The sequence below is a fragment of the Pinus tabuliformis genome, chromosome 4_1 (assembly GCF_031772625.1).
Source record: "Pinus tabuliformis cultivar Carrire ecotype Pingquan chromosome 4_1, CPIR1, whole genome shotgun sequence".
Classification (NCBI taxonomy): Eukaryota; Viridiplantae; Streptophyta; class Pinopsida; order Pinales; family Pinaceae; genus Pinus; species Pinus tabuliformis.
The window spans coordinates 955,970,186-955,997,315 of NC_142303.1; the positions used below are offsets into that span (position 1 = coordinate 955,970,186).

The 27,130-nt window shown below is 34.7% G+C and overlaps 1 protein-coding gene across 1 annotated transcript; it reads left to right on the forward strand.

The window, feature by feature from the left end:
- Positions 1-464: 464 nt before the first annotated feature.
- On the forward strand, positions 465-25,881 carry LOC149179327 (protein DETOXIFICATION 16-like). The gene is made up of 10 exons (XM_089420602.1): positions 465-1,189; positions 20,289-20,833; positions 21,058-21,144; positions 21,259-21,315; positions 21,425-21,663; positions 21,813-21,931; positions 24,046-24,132; positions 24,369-24,434; positions 25,054-25,117; positions 25,306-25,881. The coding sequence occupies exons 1-9, from the start codon at positions 839-841 to the stop codon at positions 25,063-25,065; spliced, it is 1,563 nt and encodes a 520-aa protein (XP_089276728.1). The 5' UTR covers positions 465-838; the 3' UTR covers positions 25,066-25,117; positions 25,306-25,881.
- The last annotated feature ends 1,249 nt before the right edge of the window (positions 25,882-27,130 follow it).

Genomic DNA, 27,130 nt, shown 5'->3' on the forward strand with positions numbered 1-27,130 from the left:
ACATTTTTTATCAAATAATAATATTTTGTTATTTAAATTATATTTTTATTACATATATAAATTCAACTATCTCAAAAACTTAAATAACACAAAAAAAAATCAAAACTCAAAACACAACTCAAAACTTTTATGAATTTGATTATAGCCTAAATAACACCCCAAAAAAAATTCGCAACTCAAATTTATTTTATGATTTTTTATGATTCTAACCAATGCTATCGAAATCTGATAAAAAAAATAAATTTATTTTATGATTTTTTATGATTCTAACCAATGCTATCGAAATCTGATAAAAAAATAATAATAACAGTTAAACTAAGTCGATTCACAATTAATTAGTTTAGTGACCATAAAAGACAAATGAGCCTGAGTCGGCAAAACATTCATTCGTTTTTCAGTGGACGAGAGATTCGTAAGACTCTCTTTCTGCCTGAGATGGACTGCATTTGAAACAACAACGTGCCAAAACTGCACGCATCACTAAAGCTGCACCGAGTGACTTAAATTTTTCAAAGCTGTCAGTGCATCGTACTTTATTCTCTGTTGAGCTTTGGATGCTTTGGATTTTTCGGGCCGCCATCATCTCAGATCATGCTTTTATGCATGTGGACAAACTATCATGATAAGCACTAGTCTCTACCTTTGTTTACAATATATCAATTGACACAAAATCTCATTGGAGGATCAATCAATGTGGGATAATGCTCAGGACCACAACTATTGTCATGAAAGCAGGGGGAAAATTTGCATCATTTGCAGAGGCTCATACATAAAATTTTGGTACAGTGGCGATAGATTATTCGGAAGTTTATATTCCTGAGTTGGTAGAACACAGTTCATGGAAAGAGTCATGGGGAGACCTGGTTTAACTCCGGTTCATGGCGATGACACTGCAGATTCGTTGAAGGAACCACTTATTGAAACTCAGTTGCTTTCTCCATTTGGAGACGAACACAAGCCTGGTATTTATGAAGTAGAGCCTTCGGATGATGTGAAGGTCACTGCAAGGGTTGTATGGGAAGAAGTCAAAAAGCTGTGCTGGCTAGCAGGACCTATGATTGCAGTGAGTCTGTTTCAGTATAGCTTGCGGATGATATCTGTAATGATGGTGGGCCACTTGGGAGAACTTGCACTTTCCAGTGCTTCTATTGCCACTTCTTTTGCAAATGTTACTGGATTACATGTGTTGGTATGATTCCAAACTTCTGCTTCTTTGTCCAATTTGCTAGCATTTGGTGTTTTACAGGGTAGTCATTTGTTGGAAAAATTATTATAAGGGTAGATTTTGCGTTTTATAAGGTTTTTATTTTGCAGTAAAAAATTATTGTAGATTTTGGAATATTTTAGAAATCTAATTTAAATAAAGAAACATTTGATCATGTTTATAAGATTTCCAAAATATTTCAGAATCTACTAAATTGAAATGAAAAATAAAATAAACCATTATCTTATTTTTGTTATTTTTGCTCTTTCATGAATTTAACTGTAGACACAACTAGGCATTTAATTAACCTTCCTATACCTGTTTTAATATTTATGTGAAATGCACCAAAGCTGGACTAAAATGCTGTAAACTCTACAGGCCTATGTATGTCCCTAACGGCCTGTTTTAGAACTCTATTTCAGGTTTCATTTCAGTTAGGTTTTCTAGGCAAAGGATGATATTCCACTTAATTAGATTGTTTTTATGTAAAGACCTTACTAGGTGCTTGAATAGGTGGAATAGTGGCAGTATGATCACAAACAGGTAGGATTTTTTTTTTTTTTTTTTTCTTAAATCGTTTTCCGAACGTTGTACAAGAAATCTGAATTTGTTTTAATTATGAAAATAAATATGCAAAAAGCCTAAAAGATTCTCTGACATCTTTTCTAGTTTCAAAAAGTAAATTGAAAGTATTTTCATACGCACTAGTATTCCCATGAATCCCACTAGTAATTTCCAAGGTTTTTTCTTAAGTGCTCTGCAACCAATTTCCAAGGGTTTTTTAAGTGCTGCAAACAAGCACTTATAATTAGATTATTTAATTTATTCTTTTTTATTTATCTGATAAATTATCATTAATTTTACATGAAAATTGACTAGAAGGTAAACTATTGGGCTTTCCAACAGTGTCTTAATCTCAACTTTTTAGATTTTTTTTATGGTAAATTAATTATAATATTAGTATTTTTTTTTTGGAATTAATTAATTTTGTATTATTATTTTTTTTAATAAATAAATTATATTTAAGTTTGTGCCAACTTGAAAATTGATTAACATGTAAATTATTGGGCCTTCCAAGAGTGTCTTATTCTCAAAGAGAGATAGGTTGGAACCCAGGACTTCTCTTACATCAAAGGAGTGTACTCATGTCTAGCATAACTAATTGAGCTAACCCTTGAGGATGACTATACTGACCTATGTATATGGTTATTTTCACTCATTGCACATGTAGGCTTTTTATTAGGCTAAGTCCTCCTACATATACATTTATCCCCCATATATACCCTCCTTAGGGTCATACGATACTATTATCTAGGAATAAAATTTGATGAGAAAATTGCTTGTCATGAGGCAATTTAGTGATATTTTATGATTGAATACATCTCATACCCATCAAATTTCTTCATTCAAGCCATTAAACATGATTTCAATGATAGAAACTATTAAATTTGATGGGATGGTTGGTTTTGAAATTCCAACCTTGGTATTATCCTCTTATTTCTCCTTTTGAAACTAAATAGTGATGTGCATCAATTTTTTCTTCCTTCTAAAATTCTAGTTTGGATTTATTCTTTGATATCAACATTATCTAGGAATTCTTCAATAATTGTTTTTCATTCTAAATTAATGATATTTGATGTTGCCTTTTGTAAATGCATATGCTTATGCAATATTAGATTTTATCTTTCTTTTCCATTTCTTCACTTGAGTCATCATTTAACCACTTCCTTTTTAAATATTTTTATCCTTTAATTTATCAATCAACTTCATTGATTCATGATTGATGGAACGATACTCCCTAATCCCTTTTTTAGTTCTTCATCATCCTTCTACAATTTGGAAATTTCTTCTTTGTATTCATTCAATTTGTTTTGGCATTGAGTTTGGTTCTTACTTTAGGTTTAACCAAAATCCTCAATTTAAAACTTTCCAAAACATTCAATATTTCAATAATTAGTCATTAACAGGTTTTACTAATATCTTCTCCTTTGTTCCCTCTTCCCAAGATGTTGAGTTACCTCAATGGGATTGTCCAATCAAAAGTTATGCTAATTTTAAATCAATGTATATTTTAAATCTTGATTTGGGCATTTCCTTAGAGGCCAATCTTGCACATGGTGTAACTTTGAAATTTATGCAAATCTAAGTCTAATGTTTTCCTTTAATAGCCTAATATATCTTCCTTTGATTGCCAAAGGTCTCACTAATTTTTATGTGCAGCTCTAAGTCTAATTTTTTCCTTTAATAGCCTAATATATCTTCCTTTGATTGCCAAAGGTCTCACTAATTTTGATTCTACACATTTTAAAAGAGTGAACTTGTACAATATATCATGCATCAATTTTTGCAAATCTAATTTTGAAATTTTGGCCTTAAATGCTTTGGTCCATCTTCTTTCTATGCCATGAATTGCACTCAATTTTTACCTCTAAAACTTCATATATCATTGTTTTACCAAAAACACATTTGAGACTAGTTTCAAAACTAGATAAAAACCTTGACTTCCATAGCATACAACTCTTAAAGTAAAGTGAACTAGAATTTGAAATGTTTACCCAATGTACTTCATTATGTCCTTTATTTAGCTTAAAAAATTAGCTCACTAAAAAATGACTTTGAAAATTTTAAAGTGAAAAATGATAAAATGGCTTGTTTGAAATAGCCAAACCATGTGCCATCTACAATGATATCAAATGTTGTGTACCAAATTATTAAAATAGCATCATAAATCAAACTACACACAATCTACACAAAATGTGAATATGTGGCATAAATTTCAAATATAAAATAAAGGATTTTTACATAATAACTCCTTATAGAATAGGAGAACCTTCTCCCATAATTCCAATACATTTCATATATCCAAATAATATGGTCATCAATAATAATTATATTGACCTGTATTTATAGATGTACTCATTCATTACCCATTTAGATTGTTTATTAGGTTGATCTCTATTACATATAGATTTACCACATTGTATATGCAAATAACCCCATATATGCCATCCTTTGAGTCATAATTGACACAATCGATGATATTAAGCTTCCAAGATCCAAGTGGATTTTTTTGGTCCTTTGTATTTGCATCCTACCAAAAACTTATTGCAACTTCTTCTTATGGTGGTATAATATGCTCATCAAACACTTCAAATATTTTCTCTATATTTTTCACTCGAAGATGTACACTTAGTCTTCATCCTTCTCCCTTTCTTCTTTTCCTACATTCAATTCATATAAATTTGCAATTTTAAAAATATTAGAGATACTTAGATCAACTCACAATTGAACTTCTTAGACATTATCACATAATTTTCTTGTGATTTTGTAGGGACCAAACTTCCTATGTGTTAATTTGTTATATGTTTTAGTAGGAAACCTTCATTCCTTCACATCAATTGTTACTTGATCATCTACTTCACATGATTCTTCCTATGGATTCATGTTCTTTATCTTTTTAGATTTGGTTGGTTGCTTATAGTTTCTTTCTATCATATTAATGTATCTTTGCATGTCTTTAGTGAATGCATTTGCATAATCATTTTTTCTCTCCTCAAAAGGTAGATCCACTAAATTCATTAATCCTTTGGGACTCTTCCAATATACAACATGCATGGGGAAAGTCATGTATATTATTTGATTGAGATATTGAATGCAAACTAATCTTACGGAAACATCAAATCCCATTGTCATGACTTCTTTCTTGCAAGGCATTTTAATAAATTTCCCAAACTCTTATTCACAATCTCAATTTGCTTATTAGCCTGGGTTGATAGGAAAAATTGTATTACAGCTTAGTTTCCATTCTTTTCAAGGTACTAAATCCATGCATTACAAAAACTATATCCAAGGACTATAAGAGTTTTATCATACTACTTGGTCTTTGTATGAGGTAGTAGCCAATATTCATTATGGGCTTACTCTCATGGCCATATCCAAGATAACTCCACTTGCAATCCATCATTCTTAATAGAGATTTCATTCCAACAAACAAAACATGGGTATTCATATATGCATTATTCTTGATATATTCACAATAGTGCATGACATGGTCACAAAATTATGATACAACAATAATTCAATCACTTCTACTTGTTAATATTAATTTGAAATAGAATATTGTTCATTGAATATGCATCATTAGCACAAGCATGCATTCTCTAATGCAATAAAAAATGTGGAATTACGAGTATGATCACAAGATCCACTTGATGCACATGAGCATTGAAGGAAATACCATATTTTCATGTCATGCAATCCACCAAGGAAAAATGGAAGACTTAATCAATGCCTCAACACATAACCCAACCAACTGCCCAATGTTTATTTAACCATATAGACACCTTCCTTTTAAGCCAAATGTAACACATGGGAAACCCTTTCCTTTCTTGCTCAATAGTCCATCAAGAGCCCTTCACCATCAATGTTCTTTAGTGTAGGAAAGAAGGTTACAATTGAACACACTGATACAAGTGGAGAAACCCTGGAGAATTTGTGTAATGATATAGGCTTTCTTGATTCCATCAATGGCATGATATTATGCATGCTTGTCTCACCCCTGACATTCTTTTTGAAATCACGGGCATAAGTATTTACTTTCCTTGGTTTAGTATCATAAACAAATTAACACACATGCTATCTCATGAATGCATCAAATGACTTCAACAATTTCGCATGTGTTAGGCATTTTGTATTTATCATACCCCCACTTGGGTGTCAACCACATTTATGAATTTAAATATCATCAACAAATCATATGTAATATAAAACATGCTCGAAGGAAATCTTACTTATATTCTCCTTCATCACACATGTAATTTTGATATGGTTCATCATACTTGTATGGTGTCAATAACATCCCTAATATTACATATTTGGTGGTGCCTCATGGGAGGTTACAACATACCTTCACCAAACTATTCACAAATGTCTTCTTGTTCTCTAACAATACTCATGAAGTTGACTATAATATGATATAGTATTATCATCTTCAATAAAATACCTTTTTTATCCAACGCAATGTGCTCAATTATTACTAGTTATATAGTCAATAACATACTTTTTTTATCCAACGCAGATGTCAATATCATCAACATATTCAATCATTTCCTCAACCATTCCCTGTTATATAGTCAACAACATACCATATTCAACCAATATCTGTTAATTTTTGGTAGCTTAGTGGCAAATTCCAATCATGGGGATAGATTCCTCTTTTCGAAAGGACCAATTTTTACTATTGAAGCACTCAATTTGGACAAGAGAAAGTGTGTTTTTGAATTTAAGCCCACATGTGCACAGAAGGACAGGTCGACCCAAAAGAGAAATTGGACACCCATTGATGGTTATAGATACAAGTCAAATGACCCTCATTTGAATATTATAATCATCATGATCATTATTCTTTCTTTGGGTTTGGCTCACACAGGTCTGAGATTGGGTCACAGAGATTGGTTTGTACAGGTCCAAGATTGCAGGGTCCAAAGCTCACATGTGTGTTTAGGGTTTTGGTTTCTAGCCGTAGGCATGCTTCAGGAAACTTTCGGTAGAAATTGCAGACATGCAGGCTCATGCATGTGGTTGGGGTGTTTCGGCCACATGCACATCACTCTCTGTATGTGGTTGGGAACCACAATTTGGGTTTTATAGTTGACCATAGATAGTGGCAGTTGATCGTTGACTTCTGAATTATGGTTTTGATTATTAGGATTGTTGGGTTCATCTCTTGGATGTTGTTTAGTTGATTTTATTGGATAGGTTTATGGTTGAAGATATGGATCATTGTACTCTTTGCTAAATCATTTAATGACAATCTAATAAGAATAAGAATTTGAAAGGGTTTTACCTATAGTGGGTTTTTCCCTGGTCTCCGAACAATCCTGGTGTCTCTGTGAATGATTTTCTTCTATTATTCCTTTATGTTCTGTTGCATTGATGATGATATTGTTCTTTCTATATAGTTGCATTTATTGCTTAATAATGTTCTAAAACTAAATAATGATATGATGTCATGTGGTGAATTTAATATGCAAACGAAAAAATGCAATTATCTCAAGCAAAGAACAATACAACCCTAAGAAATATTAACAATATGTAACAGTGTATATGCCGATGCATATATATGCACACTACCACATATTTATTCTTTAATATGTCCATTTGTGCATATACATTCCAACAAATCTTATCTCTTTCATATCAGCACTCATATGCTTTAAGTATTTGCACATGACCATATTCCACAAACTAGAGAAATATAAACAAAATAGTAAGAAGTGAGTTGAGGAATTCTCCCTTCCAATTCCTTTGCATAGAATTGGTTTATAAAGGTTCTCAACTAATCTACTTAATGAAATTATAGCCATTCACACAATAGATCATCAACTATAATATTCCCATCTAGATAGAAGTTCATAACTCACTACATAAAATTGTGTTTTCTATTTCTAAAAGCATTCAATTCTTCTACAAAAAATACACTTTAGGGTGAGAAAGTTTCCCTTGTTATCTTAAATGCATCATGGCAATGCCCAATATTTATGCTTTACAATTCTCCAAAATATTGCATCATTGGCAATGCCCAATATTTATGCTTTACAATTCTCCAAAATATTGCATCATTTCCCTTATCTTGAGTTGCCTTGAGATTTATCCAATTTTGGAAATTTCTCTTCATTTCCTTGGAACTTATCAACCAATCCAACTTCATTACCGTCTTACCTACATATTGAAGTTTTTCATTTCCTCTCTTATTTCCTCCAAGAAAATTGAAGTGCATCATTGATTGTAATCACAACCAAAAACATCACTCCTTCCATTTCCATCTCAAAGCTGCCAAGGATAAAAACCATGTGGATGTTTCTATCTTTCTTAATTTTAAGGATTTAGGAGCATAATACTATGCTTTTTGTCTTTGGGGCTATCATTATCTTTAAGATGTTCTCTTCAATATCTTTGATAAACAATATCTTATTGTATAAAACAACCAATTACAATGATAAACAAACCCACAACACTTTGTTAAGTTCAAATTAGTAGTATTCATTGTATTGTATGCATTCTTGTGCTCAAGGCACCAATAATCTCGGTCCCTTCACTTTTCTCATGTGCTTGACTCTTTAGTCAAATCTGCAAGGCATTCCAACCATCTTGATTGTGCCATTTAGCTTTCTTGTTAACATGCATTCCTATTGAACTCTTAAGTATCCTTGCTCATTAAAAAGAGCTTACATATCTCCATGAATGTTCCATTATTATAGGTATGCCATTGTCTTGGATGATTTATACCCCTTTATACTCTTAACTTTCATCACATAGGCCATCTTCCAAGTTTAGGACAAATTGGAGATTATGCACATAAGCAAATATTTTTTTTCATTTCAAACCTAAGGGTTCCATTCTTCTCATTTACTAGAACAATTAGAAGTACATTTAAAAAAAATGATTTTCCAAATTTATTATCATATGATTATATTTCTAATGCCAATATATTCTCTCAAATTTGCATTTGTAGTTGAAAGCTACAACCCCAAGAAGTTCACGATTTACCCACATTTTACATTTTTTTTTATGCAAGCAAGTATAAACACCAACTTCTTCCATTTTTATAATAAAATCTAGGAAAAACTAGCAAAAATTTTGTATTGGGCTTTGATAGTGATTGTGACTATCAACACTCAATGACCTTTATCTTTGTGATCTATTATGCTAATCATTTTCTTCATCCCTCTAAAGATGCTAACTTATCACTTTTTTGCACTTAATTTTTCGTTGGGGTGAAATGAATGTAAAATATTTTTCCCAAATGGTGCACTATTGAAAAAAAATCACTATGAAAAAGTTATCCAGTTTATTGAGAATATGAATTCTTGAATAGGATTTCTAGCTTGGGTCAAGTTTTCTTAATATAAAAGTTCCAAAAATAATAAAGTGTTCCAGACTAGTGGATTTGGGATGTCTAATTTTTTTGGGGGGGTTTTCTCATGCCTATCCATATTCCTTACTATCCAAATTTTGTGATCAACAGGATTGCTAATGGATAATTCGATTTTCTTCTCGAAAAACTAAAAATGGAAATCTAGTGAGGGACCAACTTGAAAACCCATAAAAGGTGTCTTGATGATGCATGTAGTACACAATAATCAAACCATCAAATGAATATCATAGGAGGTACTACATTGAGTGAGTGTGTTTTGGTTATTGTGGGACTACTAACATCTTCGCTATGAGGAAGATGACGAATCCAAAATATGGTACATTTTCAACACTATTCTAAAGCATATGAAGATGGTTTGTTCATACTATTTGTGATATTTTATTATTATTTTTGTTACTAGAAGAATAAAAAACTAGGTGGGTCTCATAGTGTGACACGAGGTCGATTCCCACCGCCACCACTATAACCTCTAGTCGAGGGTTAGGTAGGTGGGACACCTACAAGGTTTTGAACTAGTGACTATTACACAAGGAATTCCTTAACAATGCACCCATTCACTAACTGTTCTATGCCCCATCCACTTGTGATATTTTATTATTATTTTGGTTCAAGTTGTGAATGTTGTAAAACTTGAGAAACAATTAGTTTATTGTAGTAAAAAGAGAGAATTATGATAATAGTACATGTTGGAAATATTTTATAACTAGTATTGGTAGGATAGCTAACGGTGGTCCAACATCCTAAGTGTATAGATGTAATAAGGGAGAAATCATAGAGACATGAGTTACCCATTTCCTCATCTTGCTTTGCACCCCTTTGGTGTGTCTTTTACTTCTTTATGATAATGCTTTGATATGAGTGCATAGCTTAGGAGCCCAAGCTTGCATTTGAGAAAGTTAACAATTATTACCTCTTAATGATGAGGTAGTTTATCACTCATTAGGGTTGAGACAATACTAGGGTTATTTTTATGGATGGAGCATCAAGTGCTTTAGGAACTAGGTGATGGCTAATAAGGGGGTTAGAGCTCATGTTAGGTTTTCCCCCATGCACTAATTTTTGTCCCAACAGTATTTTAAATTTTTTTCTTTCTTTATCCGTGGCTTTCTTTGCTTTGATCTTTCCTTTAGGTGCATCAACCTCGAGGGAAGAGTATTTCAGCCCAAACCCAAGGATGAAGTTGAGAAGGTACCAATTTCATAACCAATGACCATAAGCTTGAAGAATGGATAGGGAATAGAGGGAATGATGGAAAGTGGTAAGTATGAAATATCATGGGCATGTTACTAAAATCAAAATATCCATATTAGTGTCCTTCCTATAACCCTAAGGCCTCATATGAGGTTCCACTAGATTAAGATCAAAGACTAATCTCCCGACAAAGTGAGGGAACCACAGGGGCTTCATTGGGGGAGCAATACCATACCATGTGCATTCATATTGGGGGATATATATTGAGGAAAAAATGACATAATATATTGAGCATATAATAAGGGGTAAATGGTTTTTATATTACCAGGTATAAAAAATGGGAGTCGTATAACGAGGCAGAGGAATTTCGCGGACGGCCAAAAGTGGCCAGAATCCGGGTAAAAAGATTTCAAAAAATCTTGTAGAGGCAATGTTTGAATCGTGTTTTTGATGGTGGAAATGGATTTAGCACCATCAAAAATGTCTAGGACACCTAAAATTTTTAAGTTTAACAACTATAACTTAGATTTACAAAAATTCATGCTGGATTTTCTCTAAATATAACCGGAATTTCCATAACTTTCCGGGCAACACCTCCGCCTCGTTAGAATACGCATAAGAAATGGAGCTCAAAGTTAATGAAAAAATATAAAGGGGTATAAAAAAATGTTAATGAAAAAATGGATACCTACAATATCTAGTGAAAGTAGGGGTTTTTAATTTGGGAAGTTGTATTGGGTTCGTATTGGTAGGGGATTAAATAATGTGAATTTTAGTGGCATTTTCCAATATGTAGTCAAATTAAGGTAATTGTTTAGTAGGCCACGAATGCACGTGATATTCATTGAGTGAAGCCCCCACGGGGTCTTCACTGGGGGAACAATATCGTACCATGTGTGTTCATATTGGAGGATATATATTGAGGAAAAAATGGCATAATGTATTGGGGGATATATAGGGGGTAAAGGGTTTTTATATTAGCAAGTACAAAATTGGAGCTCAAAATTAATGAAAAAATATAAAGGGGTATAAAAAAATTTAATGAAAAAGTGGATACCTACAAAATATAGTGAAAGTAGGGGTTTTTTAAATTGGGAAAGTGTATTGGGTTCTGTTGTAGCAGCTACAACCGCCCTCCAATTTTTTCTAGAGCTTCGTTTTGGAGCCTCCCTACTAAAATCTCAGCAACTTGTCTTGCACTGCCCAAGTACTTGTGACTTCAATTAATTTTATTTTTCAGTGTACAACTTGTGCTTGCTTACTTGCTTGTTGTCTAACCACAAGCTGACCTCTTCACTTGGTTGCAAACTGGTTCTAACACTGCCTTGATGATCTGCGCAATCCTTGAGGGAAACCAACCTTACTTTTAGGAAATGCGCAGTGTAGCTCAACAATAAGTTTCGGCTCTAGAATTGCACAGACCCAACTAATAGCTAGCCTCCAATCCAGGAATTGCACAGTCCAAACCCATAGTGAGCACTTCAGTCCAGAATTGCACAGAGCCAGCTGATAGCCTACCTTCAGTTGATAAATTGAGCAGAGCCTGAGAGGCAACCCAAAGCCACTTAGCCCAGAAATTGCATAGAACCCTATTGTGCTCAGAAACTATAAATGCATGAACCAGAGAGTTGCTCGGTCCTCCCTAAGACTGCGCAATATTTCCAAACAGTGCATGGGAGGGTTCCCAAAAAGCAAGAATCTAAGAGGAAAATCATCCCTGGGATATAGGGAATCTATTATCAGCTTCCCGAAGGTGACACATTTCCATGTTTATAAGTTTCTGCTAAGTGTTGATGTTGTCCTTGATCTCAAGCATATGTGTCATGAACTCCATTTTCTCAAATCTATTTAATGAATGCCTCTAGAGCTCACTTATGCATTCGATCATCAATCTCTAGCTTCCCTAGGAGATCAAGGAGCCTTTTGAGCATTGTCATTGCTTTTCGGTGTGAGTTTTGCTTTTATTTTCTTCTGCTACTATTTTTCTGGATTTTGTTTGTTTATCTTGTGAGAGTGTTGTTTCGCTCATTTTGTTGAATGACTGTTGGCGTTTTAACTTGTTTTAGCTTTTAGAAGTGTTGTTTCAAGTTATACATCGCCTTCCCTAAGTGTCACATGAGCTTTCCTGTTTTCGCACCAACGGTCGTCGATGCGCAAACTCCCTTTGCATGCTTCGTATTCCTTCAGTTTGATCAATTACTGCACTTGTCTTACATGCATACATCTACACTTGGTCAGATCTGCACTCAACATCACACCATCCTTCAGATCTGCTTGTTTGCATGCTCCCCATGAACAGGTATGGGCCTCCCTTGCCCGGATCTCACATCTCACTGCATGCACTACACAATCTAGGAGCTCAAGGCCTTTGCCTTGGTTTCTGGAATTGCACAGAGCATGTCCTGGACTGGATCCAACTACACATTGCGCATTTCCAGGAGTCAATCTCCCAACTTGGTCACTGAGACTGCGCAATGCGTAGTCTCTCCCAGGCCCTATCCCAAATTGAACTGCGAGTTCCAGTCACCAAGTTTCTGCACCGACTACCGAGACTGCATAGTGCATAGTTCCCACAGTCAGTCAGTCACCCCTTGTTAGTCAAAAATTCACATTTCCTCTCATCAGATGCCTTGACTTCTGCTCGATCATGTTGTAAAGTTATATTTGTAAGAGCTAATGTTTGCTTGCCATGAGTATCCTTTTTGTCCCACAAGTACCACATGCATGAAGCGCTTCTCTCCAACAGTCATTGTACCATGGAACCAAATAGAGTTGTTTCAAGAGCGACCACTGAAAGCAGTGCTGGGGAAGAAATTGAGAAAGCACCAATTTACTTACCAATATATGAAGATGCCCAACTATTTATAGAAAAGGAATCAACACTAACATGGCAGCAAAACCAGCAGCAGTGGCAGAAGGAAGCAAGCCAGTATAGGATAAGGGAAAGAGGAAACTGCTGACATAATAGAGGGAGGACAAAGCTGCAGGGCGAAAGTGCATTCAGTTTTCATGCAGGCAGCTTTGACAGCAGAAGAAAAAGGAAGTAGGACACAAACAACAGAGCAGAGGAAGAGAAAAGAGCAAAGCTTACACGTAGCAAAATTGAGATAGTAGCAAGCAGAACGAGAGTTGAAGGAAGAACAAGATCTAAGAAGCAGAAATAGGAAGAAGAACAAAGCCAAGGCAAAATGACAGAGAAAACAACGCTAATACAGGTTGATGAGCTTGAACAACCAGCAACCAAGGAAGAGAGTGAACAAATGCAGGTTCCCTCACCAAAGCTAAGCACAAGAACTAAGTTTGGCTGGAGGTCAACAGATACATGGAGCAGGTGATGCATGAGGCCACCAGTGATGACTTGCACATGAGCACAAACAACATGCATAAGTACGTTGGTGGTCCAACCGCACTCAGGACAATATTGCAGGTTTCAAGATGAGACAGACACAAGTTCCAAGACCACATGCCCAGATGCCATGGAGGCAAGAGTCCACTTTCAGCAAGACAACATTAGGGAGTTAGGGGACATCATTGCGTAGTACCAATCTTGGCATCAGTACATGACCGAGTAGCATCAAGTGGAGGTTGCCGAGTTGGTCTTTCCCAAACTCCAGAGTCATAGTGTTTTGTCTTGTTGGGCTGTCTCAAGCCTATTTGTTTCACATGGGCACATGGGCACATGTGCAAAATGTATATTATTAGTAAATATGTTGTAAGTGAAATTCCAAGTGTCATTAGTGGAATGTGAACAATCACTATGTAATGTAATGAGTTTTGTAAAGAAGTTGAAGAGTCATGAGGGTAGACGAAGAGTCACAAAGGGGAATGTCAAGGGTCACCCCACCCTTTGCTATAAATAGAACCTCATAACTCATAGAACAGGTTTTTGGGAGCCAAGCTTTTGGTTAGGCATTGCTTAGAGAAGGCTTGGAGAGTATTGTGACGAGCCTTGGCTTCTCCATAGCGTAGAGAGAGTACATCTCTTTGGAGGAGCAGGTGGTGTTGACTATAATGTTCCACTATTGGGGCTAGTGGTTGTCAATGGTATATGTATGGATGGAACTTTCACTTAATAATATAACTAAGCCAACACATTCTCATGCATATGTTGTTATTGTAGTTCGACTATTCTTGTTACTTTAACAAAGTATGCTATTTAACTTACACATTTGTGTATGAACTATTTTGTATGTGATTGTATGAATCTTATTGAAGACATGCTATTGTATTAACTCGTCATATTGGATTGTGGACTATTCTGCTTCCATCCTATGATGTCATTCAACTCGTGTGTTCCTTTCAGGTTGCGTACTATTACAGGTTTCTAAGGGACACAGTTCCTTTTCTCCTCTGTGTGTTAGAACCCCCATGCATCTCACTTGACTCGCTACAAAGGTCACACACCTGCTTCCGACAAAGTTATCATACTCACCTCTACGCGCTACCGCAGTCAAGGCACTACTGTACTACCCACTGCTGGGACTCCTACTCCAAACGGTATGAGGTCTAGTTGGGACTTCTTATTAGGTAGATCCCCTGACATGTTGGCGGGTCTAGCACCGTCAACAAGTTTGTATTGGTAGGGTGTTAAATAAAGTGATTTGTATAGGTATTTTCCAATACGTATTCAAATTAAGGGTATTGCTTAATATGCCATGAACGCATGTGATATGTCAGAGGTTCATTGAGTGAAGACCCCATGGAAGCCACTGTGGAGGGAACATGAATATTATCTAGATCAGTTAATCATCTGGATCACCCCTTGATTCATGTTAGTATACCCCAAAAGATTAAGTAAAATCACATGATTACAAAATTGGTTAAACTTCTCGTTGATGGATGACCCACCTTCCTTCAAGAAGAAATGATGGATGGGAGAAAGAAATATGTGTAGGGTCCATGGCATCATGTCATGTGTTTATCAATAGAGATGTTGGTTAGCCGACTTTCCAAGGAGGAGATATGTTTCTCCTATTGGTGACCCACTTTTTGGTGGGTAACAAGCATGTTGTACCATATTCAACAAATTTAACAGTCCAAACCACCATTAGCATGCTCTAGGTTTGCAGACACCTTAAGAGTTGAAACTTGAAAAAAGTGAATTTTATTAAACTTGTCCATGGTGTTTAGCATTACTCTAGCTTGGGAATTCAATCCATTATCTCATCATCAAGGATGCTTATGGCATTATTTCCTAGTTTCCATTAAGGCCTTTCTTGTCAATTGATGGTATGGAACTATAGTTTCCATCTTATAATACAAACTCTTCTACCCATGATTGTCCAATGCTATAAATTGAGCTTCCAATTAACATCCATGGATGCCTTCCTTGGCCATAGGGGCAACACCCATGAAATTCTTTACATCCTTTACAATTCAAATTTTATAACTAGTAACCCAAATAGATTACCTGTAGCTACATAACAATCTTATCATACAATATATTTGCATCATTTGCATTTTTAAGCAAACAAAACAAAAATAAGCATTCACATACAACAACTCTTAGCAATTTCTCAACAAAAAATCCTCCACATGCATGACTCATATCATTTATAAGCATGAGTCACTCATTAACCATTGAATCCAAGGAATAACACTACAAATTATATGCAAAAAAAACATCCCACATGAATAAATAACAACACTCTTTTGTATTTGATTGTTTCACACCAAACTAATTAGGAGAAATTTAGTGCCCAACCATAAGACTTAGTGAATGCATTCCACCCCAAGTTAGACCATGATACCACCAAGGAGAAGGAAACTCCTAAGGGGCTCTAATCTTAGTCAACCTAACCCATTGTTCTCCTGACAAAGTTTATATGTTCACCATAAGCACCCCAAGTATTCATCTAACCTTCAATCAACCATGGCATTGTCTTTTACTACCCTACACAACACAAGAAATATTTTCTCTTTACTAGATAGTACCGTAGGGATTTTCTTTCATTATAGCGTCTTTTAGTGTAGGGAAAAAGAGTCCAACAGTTGGTTTCCTTTGTGAATAACCTAGAGGTGAACATAGTTGGCCTTACAACGATCAATGAGTGGTAATAACAAGGTTGCATGTTTACTGGTGCTTTTTTAAGTTATTGTAGACATTTCAACCATGGTTTTTCCTTGAAATCTATCCCATTTTCTCTCATGTTTTTAATAAAAATCCCCAAAAACTTCCACAGTATTTTACCAACCATGAATCTAAGGAATTATCTTGCCATTTGCAAACCTAACAACTGTGGTTCTAGACAGATACCTTACCAAAAGAGGACTCACAAGCATTCACTAGTCAGGCCTTGGCCTTGGGCTTTGTAGAATAATTATTTACAATGCATTCCACATTGTTTATGGAAGGGTCATTTAACTTTGCTTACATGGTTTTACTTTTGTCACATACAACTCATCATACAAATAATACATGATTTAATGTATTATATTCTAAGGGTCAAAATTGGGATATCACAAAATTCGTGAACAATTCCTCCCGATGTGCCTTTGGGATAGGCAAAGGCATATACAAACTAGTATTTTGGTGGCTTCTTCTTTGTGAATTGGAATATTCTTTACCTCTTAACATATTTTCTAGTATCCTATGTCAAAATCAGCCAATAATATCTTTCTTCCATTAAATCTGGCACTTTTTTCTCTTCCAAAGTGTCCACTCAATCCTCCACTATGCAACTCCTTAATCAAACTATTCCTCATGGACACTCTAGGACTTCATAGTTGTTTTCCTTTGAATGAAAATCCATCTTGTAAGAATTTGTCTAGATAGGCCACCCTATCCATCATTATTGACTCCTTATAAACCTGCTATACCTCTCCACATTCTTATCAAATTCATACAAGTATTCAATTACTTCAAATCCAACCACCTCCACTAACATAGTTGAAAACAAAGCCACTCTTTTGCATACTGCCTATGCAACCTCTTATTTTCTTGGCTTGACTTGTGCTTCATTGTAAATGAAATGTTTGTAAAATTTCTACCCACTTCAAATGTCTACCCTTTAATTTTCTCGGTTTTTAATAAATTTCAAAACTTGATGATTAATGAACAAAACAGATTAATTTGGTCGTAAGTAATGTTTCTGTTTCTCCATAGCTTGCACAATAGCATAAAATTCTTGATCTTAAACATATTATTTCCTCTTTTCTTCATTCAATTTTTCACAAATAAGGCTATGGGTTTACTTTCTTGACTAAACATGACATCAATTGCAACTCCACTTGCATCACAATCTACTTAGAACAGTTCATTAAAATTTGGAAGAGCTAGCACTTGACCCTTGGAAACATCCTGGGCACTTCTGCTCATTCTAAGGATGGTACCCAAGGTAAAACCCAAATTTTTCAAGGAACAAAGAACAACTAAAAGGAATATATCATATATAACGGTGAGTACACCAATAATCAACTTGCTAAGAGAAAACATGTCAAAAAGTGGGATTTGAAACCCAGGTGGTAAGGTTAACAACTTTTCTCCCAAACATTATAGCTACAACCAATTTATACTAGACTCGATCTACAAGGAACTAGATTTGGAAAAGTGGATATTGGAATAAGATCCATGTGATGGGTGATCTTTTTCAATGGAGGCAATTCAATAGGCAAGCCATCAAAATTATATCATTTTTCTCCTCTATCAAGGTCTTCACTTCTGGTGCCACTTCCTTAATTGATGCTTTTGCTTGCTCCCTACAACTCAATACATAATCTCCCTTGAATTCTTAACAATATGCAAAAAAAAAAAACAAAAAAATTAGCAAAGAGGAAAACTGACTACTTTCGACTTTCTCCTCCATTAAGAAGAATTGGATCTGCCTTCCTATAACAAAGGTATAGGTATTCTCCTTCCCATTATGAAATGGTTCTCTATCATACTGCCATGGCCTGCCTGGAAGTAAATGGCACACATCCATGGATATGCTGTTGCATGTCGTCTCATCTGCATAGTCTAAAGTACTGAAATGAATATTGCATTACTCATTCATTATAACATTGTGACCCTTTTGAAGCCAAGACACCTAGAATGTTTCACCATCTTAGTGGAGACTATGTTAAGAGTGTTTCCCATCAATGATCAACTTGCAACACCTTTTGTCTGCCTTGCACTTGTCCTAAAATTATTTTCTCAGCCAGTATCCTTCTTTCTCTTTCGGAATGAATAAGATTCTCCCCTTCCTTTGGCTCGAGAGGGCTTATTGTTGGAACTTGATCAATATTTTTGCCATGTGCCATGTCTTATCTCTATTCTAATCTACCTCCATCCTAAATTGTATTTCGACATTCAAAATCCCAATGTTGGAGTTTTCCACAATGTAACAGTTTCATCTCATTAAACAGTCTCCACCACCACGACCTCTACCTTTGAAACCTTCCCTTGCTCTGAAGTCAACTTTTGCTCTTTTTTCTTTCTCATTATGCCCGCTCTTGATAGTTTTTGAAGAGGGCTCACTCTTCTCCTTGAAGAGATGTCACTGCGTAGTTTATTTCCTTTAATCTGTTACAGATTTAATTTCGTTACTGCCTTTAAAGCATACTCATATGCTTCATCCATGGAATGCATCTTCACAAGGGCCAGATCATCTTGGATTTGGAACCTTAGCCCATTTACATACCGAACTGCTGCTTTCTCTTCATCTTTTCTTGCATGCCTGTCCAAGTTTGCAATTTCAGAAATCGTCCATTGTACTCTTGCACAAGCCTCTCCATTTGCCTCAAGTTCTGAAATTTCTTGAACAACTTCTGCTGGAAATTAGAGGGATTTTTTTTCCCTTGAGATGTTTCAACATCTTAGGCCAAAATTTAAAGTTCTCTTTTCCCTGCCTTCTTGACTGTTGTATATTATCCAACCAAAATGCAGCATCGGACTTCATTTCTGCTACAATAGATTTGATTCTATGGGGATTGACTTAGCGTTCGCCATATCAAATTCTCTCTCCAGATCTTGTATTCAATCTATATGCAATTCCAGGTTCAACTCTCTTTTGAACTCCAAACTACCTTCCCTCCTACTTCCAAGTTCCATGTTTGGAGATTGCCTCAATCAATCTCTCCAGTGGATTTACTACCTGAACTTGTGCACCTACATTTTCATGTTCAACCTCAGACTCATCACCTCTCCACATAAGCTCAAGGACTTCCAATCTATGGAGTAACTTGCAGGTGTCCACTCATTGATTTCCAGCCCTTGCTTCTTTCCACTGCCATACTGAAATTCTTCTATCGGCCATCTTGTCCACTGCTCTGATACCATGATGGTGGCACAGCCAGGGGTTGCCAAAGCAACAACTGAATGTACAGCCTTCAGAGTGCACGGCAATATCATCCACAAACAAGAACAAAGAAAGAACAATTCCCTTTCTTCCCCAACAACACATAAGAGCTTAGAGAAATTTGAAATTCGTATTATCACTAAAACTATCCAAGATTCTCTTACCTATGAGGATAGGGTACCACTACTTTTATATTCTACATGCTCAACTAATAATAACATTAATACTCTCTTTTTTTTCCAAATTAGATGCTCCTGCATTATGGAACAATCATTTAAAGTGACATAAATAAGGAGCTTTTCTTTACCGTATGCTTAGCGCATAGCAGCATGCTTAACAGCCTCCTTGAATACCTGCAGAAAACTTAAAAAGTGTACATGAATCCATCTCAATTACTTGCCAGTGAAAAGTGATCATTAATACAGTTTTATCTTGTAAGTGAAAAGTGATCCTTAATACAGTTTTAACTTGTAAGTGAAAAGTGATCCTTAATACAGTTTTTAACTTGTAGTTGCTTGAAGTACAAACTTATCAGGTTTGATATTTTGTTTATAGAATGATATGTAAGTAAATACACTTAAAGTTAAGCTGGAAGTGAGAAATGGATCGTTCAATCTTCGAAAGTCCTCAACATTAGACTGATCAGATATCTTTTAATTATTCGTGTGTCTATGAATAGATGGGGATGGCAGGTGCATTAGAGACACTTTGCGGACAAGCATATGGAGCAAAGCAATATCATTTGCTTGGGATTCAACTGCAGAGAGCAATTGTTGCTCTTTATTGTGTGAGCATACCAATTGCTGTGATATGGGCATATATGGGACACATTCTTGTAGCCCTTGGCCAAGACCCTTTAATATCTTTTGAAGCAGGGAACTTTGCAAGATGGATGATTCCTAGCTTGTTTGCTACTGCGGCTCTGCAACCCCTAGTGAAATTTCTTCAATCACAAGGTGTTGTCTTTCCGATGATGTTAAGCAGTTCAATAACTCTTTGTTTCCATGTTCCCGTTTGTTGGATATTGGTGTTCAAAGTTGGATTAGGTAATAAAGGGGCTGCGCTTGCAAACAACATTTCCAACTGGCTAAATGTGGCACTTCTATCAATTTATGTTAAATTTTCCCCTGCATGCAAGAAGACATGGACATCCTTCTCAAGGGAAGCTTTATATGACATTACAAGCTTTCTTAAGCTTGCTATTCCATCTGCAGTAATGCTTTGGTAAATGAGTCCTTTCCCTTTGGTTGCAGAGTGTATGTAGTTGATTGCTAAAAAAACTAGGCATTGCTTCAGTCCCATATACCGTTTTTCTTATTCTACTTCAGGGTGTTCAAATTTTTACTTGATCTCCATTAGGAATCATGTTATGTTTTATAATCTACTCGACATGTTAATTATGCTATTATATTTTGTCCCTAAGTTAATACTTCTATGTTTGACAATAGCTTGGAATACTGGTCTTTTGAACTGCTTGTTCTCTTCTCCGGTTTGTTGCCTAAGCCTGAACTTGAGATGTCAGTTCTCTCCATCTGGTAAGTATGTCATATTTGAAAATTTTATTACACATAAAACTACAAATGACATCTGCTTTTCTACTGCCAGTAGTTTCTTTATTTTTCTCTCAGCTAGCTTTTGATTCTTTGCAGTCTTAGCACTGGTGCACTTGCATATATGATCCCCTTTGGCCTGGGTGCTGCTGTAAGGTTCGTACAAATGATTCAAAATTCTGTCTAAGAGTTTTTTTTCAAGGATATTAAAATTGGCAGGATTGTCATTTGGTCATATTTTTCATACTAACATTTTGTAGTGCAGTACACGAGTTTCCAATGAACTAGGAGCTGGACGCTCACGCACTGCACAGTTATCAGTGTGTGTCGGGGTTTGTATGGCAGTCATTGAGGCTCTCATTATAGGATCTATTTTTTTCTCTATCAGAAATGTATGGGGTTATGTTTATAGCAATGAAGTAGAGGTAGTTGAATACATTTCAAGCATGATGCCGCTGCTTGCACCCTCAACATTTATGGATGCCATCCAAGGTGTTCTATCAGGTAGATGACTTTTCTCATAGATTTCATCAGATCTGAAAATGATCTTTGAATCACTTAGATAGATGGATATAATATCTCTCTAAAAACAAAAGCAGACTTTCAGATGTTACTGTTTTCAACTTTTTTGAGAAACTTCAGTACATCCCCAGGTATTGCTAGAGGATGTGGATGGCAAAAGTTGGGTGCCTATGCAAATCTTGGGGCATACTATGTGGTTGGCATGCCTATAGCTGTCATTTTGGCCTTTGTACTGCATGTTGGCGGCAGGGTCAGTTATCCTTCTCTCCTTGATTTTAAAATACTGTATGTCTTTTGAATGTAGAGTAGGGTATGGATAGCAAATTTAATCAAATTTTCAACTCCTTTCGGATGAGAAAAACCATGCTTTAAAAGAATAGTAGAATGAATGGAACATTAGTTCTATACTGTGATTCTTGTAATATTGATCAAAGTTCCATTTCCCATATCCCATAGATATAAATATCTTATACGTTTGTTGATATTTCACCTCTCCCCACCTCGTTGAAAACAGTTTCTCTTCATCAGTCACAGTGATCTCTGAAATAAATGACTAAGATCCCACATAATATTGAGGGCTAATATGTCTGGATGCTTTGCTTTTTCTCATTTGAAAAGGGAAATAAGCACAAAGATGGGAGTTGGGATGACTATAAATCATCTGCTGACCCTCTATTAACAGATAAAAATATTAACTTCTGACTCCACTAGTATGTCTTTCAGAGCTATGAGTAATAACAGTACTAAAATAGGATCAAAATTAAGAGCTACCAATACACAGATCTGGCATTTGAAGGATGTCAAAAAATAGATTGCAAAGCTAGTCGCTATTTCGAGTAACAGTTCTAAATTCTCTTCAAAACTAGGGAGGGAGGGGATCGACTCTGGGGGACGCATTCCCATGGAAAACTATCCTCTCCCCTCGCTCTCGATCTAACCAAGGATTATAATATGGAACCTGACAAGTAGCTAGTTCTAAATACTTTTGGCATCTAATCAAATCCAAAATAGAAGTTTAATCAATTACTTACTTTCCATTGTGAGGACAAGTGACTCCGTGAAACTAGATTTTGCAAGGCTTCCTTTCTTCAAGTGGATATTGATAGATTGACAACCAGGGAAGAATTCTTAATTTGTCAGGAACCATGTCTTTTGAAGCCAAAACATCGAATTATTTTTAGCATCTTTAAATCCTCACCTCATTTTCAACATTGATGAGAACATGGGTCTAAAGTGAAGGGCTTGATAACAAAACACAAATATAGTCGTGTCAAATTTCCTTCTCCAATGCCTTCAGATTGGTCCCTTAATTAAACCACTCATTATAAACAAATCCTCTTTAAGTATAAGTTTTTGAGGATCATATATTGCTGCTTTATCTAAATTTAGCAAGCTCTACCTCTTCTAGAGTATACCAATCCTTCCATGTCCATTGTTCAAAGCTCTCTTTTCTGCTTAATCTCTTGGCTAGGTATTTGGGCTGGTCAGTAATTGTCATGCTTAAATATTTTCAAGACGAAATTGGCCTGTATGGAAGGTCCCATCCATGCCCAACCCTCACAAGTTCTGGTCCACCAAAGTAGGGATTTCTTTCCATGCTTCCTATATTCTTTTCAAAACTAGGGACCTTTAAATTACGAAACCATTGTGGGGAACAAATGATATCTCACAAGCTAAATGGGGCTTTTATCTTACTTGTGTGTTATTAATGATCCTACAAATCATCAACTGATTCCAAGGGCCCTTGCCATAAATATTACCCTGATAGTTTATCTAGTTTGCTAAAAAAATGTTGATGAAGGAAACCTATGAAAATTATAATACACATGACTAGCTTGAATAATCTTGCTTACACTCTAAGATTAACTGCTAACGGCATGTGTTTGAAGCAGTGAAATTTGACTTTACCAAGACTTCTGAGTCTTTCCAGGTCTAAGTTGGGCTGGGCACTCGCTTCATACTCGGCCATGAACTCACCAAGACCCATACTAGCTAAGACTCATATTATACTTGGCCAAGACTTGTTCTTACTTGTCAATACTCACTCTTACCATATTTTGAGTTTTTTAGTATTTGCTACCAAATCACTCAATATTGTCAATACTAGCTTATATTTGAGGCTGCTGAATTTCAAAATCCCTAATTTAGAACAGTTTCTACTTTTTCGTTACTGGAATTTCTAAACTTGAAATACACAAGATAGGGCCTCTGAAAATGACGGGCTGGTTTAACAATTTCAGCGCTTCCGCGTTAAAGTAGCAAAAACACTGCTCTCAGTAGGTTGTAGCTAGAACGAAAATACAGGAAATTTCGTGTTTCTCTGTCTGCGTTAGATCTGATCCCTGCTTTTGTTGGATGTCTCAGGGACTTTGGCTTGGACTTATTTGTGGTCTATTTGCACAAACGGTTTTACTGTCGATAATAACGTTTTGTACGAATTGGGAAGAGCAGGTAAATTACTTCAATGTCTTTTCCCCTCCAGGAACAGAAGAAATATGAACTAAACAAACAATGTAAATTGTATTTGATAAAAGCCTACATAAGTCACCGGAATTCATTATGGCTTACAGGACTATTGACATACACGATTAAAGGCAGAGCCCTAAAAACGAATATAAAAATTCTATATATTTAATTGATCTGGCTTGTGAGAATGAATGCTTGAGACTCGATTTTCTTATGATCAGGCTAAAAAGGCAAGAGAAAGAGTTTATACATCAGCATTGCCGACGGTTACAAGTAATATAATGAAGGTATGTGACTAGCAATTTTGAGCATTTGAAAAGCATCATTTTCCCTAATATAGTATTATATAGATTAAGAATGGACATATATTCAGAGCATAAGGAGAAACACAAACCACGTGAATGCAGATTTTCACACAGTTGCTCGAAGTTTAAAAAAAAACAGTGTAAAAGGTTTGACCTGTTCAACTTTTTGGGTGAACATTCCACTCGTCATTACCGACTATAAAGCTTCACGATAATGGATGAGTGTCCACCAAAAAAATTGGATAAATTAAACTTTCTGCACAATTTTTTTTTTTTGTAAAATTCTTAGCAACATTTAAAACAATCTAACATAAAAATCTGTCCCTGTAAATCTTAAGGAAGATTTAACGTTACAACTATATATACACTAAATATATTGTTTTAGCATTCTAGTTTCTGTCAAGGTCTTAGAGATGTCCAATAGGAGAATTTCACGCATACGGTTTTCTCTCCTTATCATTTTTTCTTTTATGGGTATCTGTAATAGGAGAGCAGAAGTGAATGCTACAATAAATTGGACTATATGAATCTAAGAACTGAATGCATCAAAATATGTAATATTTAACATCTTGTGCTGTGACAAATGTGTTCAATCAAGCAGGATGAGCAGTAAGTTATCGGCCTGCATGGTTGGAGTCCATTTTCAAACTCCCGAGACATACAAGGTAATTTTTGGCTACCTTCATATACGCTAAAATGTCCCTCACCTGCTCCACATCTTCTAGCGAAAAGGCATTTGTGAGTGTTTTAGTCAACCAGATATTATATGGAACGTTTCCTTCTGCTGTTTTCTATGAATCCTCTGTCAAAAACATCATGGTGCATAAATGCAAAATCAATTTGTGAAATGCAGAGAATGGTTGGAGATTGGCACCATTGCAAACAGGAGTACAAATGCCTTTTGTGGGTTACAGATGAGAAAAACTCTTTCATTCTCTCCTCGCGCGTTCCTATATATACCCTGGTTATTCAGAGTCTTTACAAATAATGCTCTGAGATTTCCAATGGAAACAGAAACATTTTGAAGCACAATGTAATGTTGTCGGTCTTTTCCGTGGAAATAAAATCTTTTGAAGCACAACGTACATTTCTCCAATGAAAATAGAAATGGTTCCTGTAAATGGTCTGAACAACTCGAATGACACGTTTGGGAAAAGCAAACATCATATCATGCACAAACGCACAATTACATGATATCCCGCTGCTTGGACAGTGAAATAATGTTATGACAAAGTTTTGACTATTCAAGGATACAAAGTTTTCATAAAAGACTTGAATGCCTTGGAGTTTAGATTAGAAGCATCAATCTACTGGAGAGGACTCAATGATGGGTTCCCTAAACCAAGGTGTTATACTTCTTGTTTTGAGGTAATCAATGTTTTTTTTTTAATTGATATTTGAATACAGTCTTAAACATCATTTCTTAACATTTATATTTTTGAATTTGTAATTTTTTTTAAAAGAGTGAAAATTTATCATAATTGTCAATCTAACAATTAGCATTAAACAGAGATATTTTGTAATTCTATACTTTAATGTTGTAATTCTCTACTTTAATAAATATCAGATATTAAAAAATATAAAATACTTTTTTTAAATAATAATAATAATTTTTACTTATCTTGTATATTTGATTTTTGTTTTTTTTTTTTAAGATTTTACTATATTATTTTCAAAATCATATTTTAAAATATTTTTTTTTTTTTAATTTTGTTAATTTCAGGTGCTGATAATAAAAAGAATTGTAATTTTTTTAATAATTATATCTTTTACTTTCCACAAATTTTATTATGAAATTTTATATTTCTGTTAATAGGTTGCAAGCATTTTGAATTTTCCAAACATATTCTAGTAAAAGTATGATTTGTTTTGAGGTTGATATGAGTTACCATAATATATTTTTGGTTTGAGATATATACCAGTTATCCTAAAAAAATTGGCATTTTTTTGGAAAGGAATATGTAAGTAATATATTTTATTAATTTTATTATTTATATATATATATATATATATTAAATGAAATAAAGTTTTTTTAATTAAAAAATAAAGTATAATTTTAAAAAATTAAATAAAATTAAGAAAATTTATAAGTTATCTAATCTTTGAGAGTTAAGGCTTCTGTGATGTGAATTGTTCATATTTGAGACTTTTAGATTCATTGTACTATTTTATTTGGGTAGACATTTCAAGCTAATTAGTATAGCTTATCTTGAAGATAAAATATGAGAAATTTAATAATAATAATAATAATAAAATAAATAAATGTAGAAACTTCAAGAGTCAAACAAAATTAAAAATGATAAGTCAAAAACCCTAGGACTAAAGAGAAAAAATAAAATAAAATAAAGTAATGACTGATTATTTAATAATAATATTCATAAAAGAATTAGCTTCATAATAAATTAATAGGAAAAAGTGGGAAAACATAAACCAAAAATAATTAGAAGGGAGAACTAATAAAATGTGAAAGAATAAAAAAGAATAATATGAAAAGAAGCCCAGAGTTATACTACTCGTTAATTTTAATTAATAAGAAAATTAAAAGTTATATATATATATATATATATATATAATATCTTTAGTGTGATTTTTTGAAAGTTTTTATGGTCTTTTTTTTTGGTCAAATTTCTCTAAAATCTAGTAGCAATTTATCGAAATCACAAGCTTGATGGGTAATC

Excerpts from the sequence above, each read along its gene's own strand:
- LOC149179327 (XM_089420602.1), top strand. The coding sequence starts at position 839 with ATGGAAAGAGTCATGGGGAGACCTGGTTTAACTCCGGTTCATGGCGAT. Across the intron at positions 1,190-20,288 it reads TTACTGGATTACATGTGTTG|ATGGGGATGGCAGGTGCATT; the intron begins GTATGATTCCAA and ends GTCTATGAATAG. Across the intron at positions 21,145-21,258 it reads ATGTCAGTTCTCTCCATCTG|TCTTAGCACTGGTGCACTTG; the intron begins GTAAGTATGTCA and ends GATTCTTTGCAG.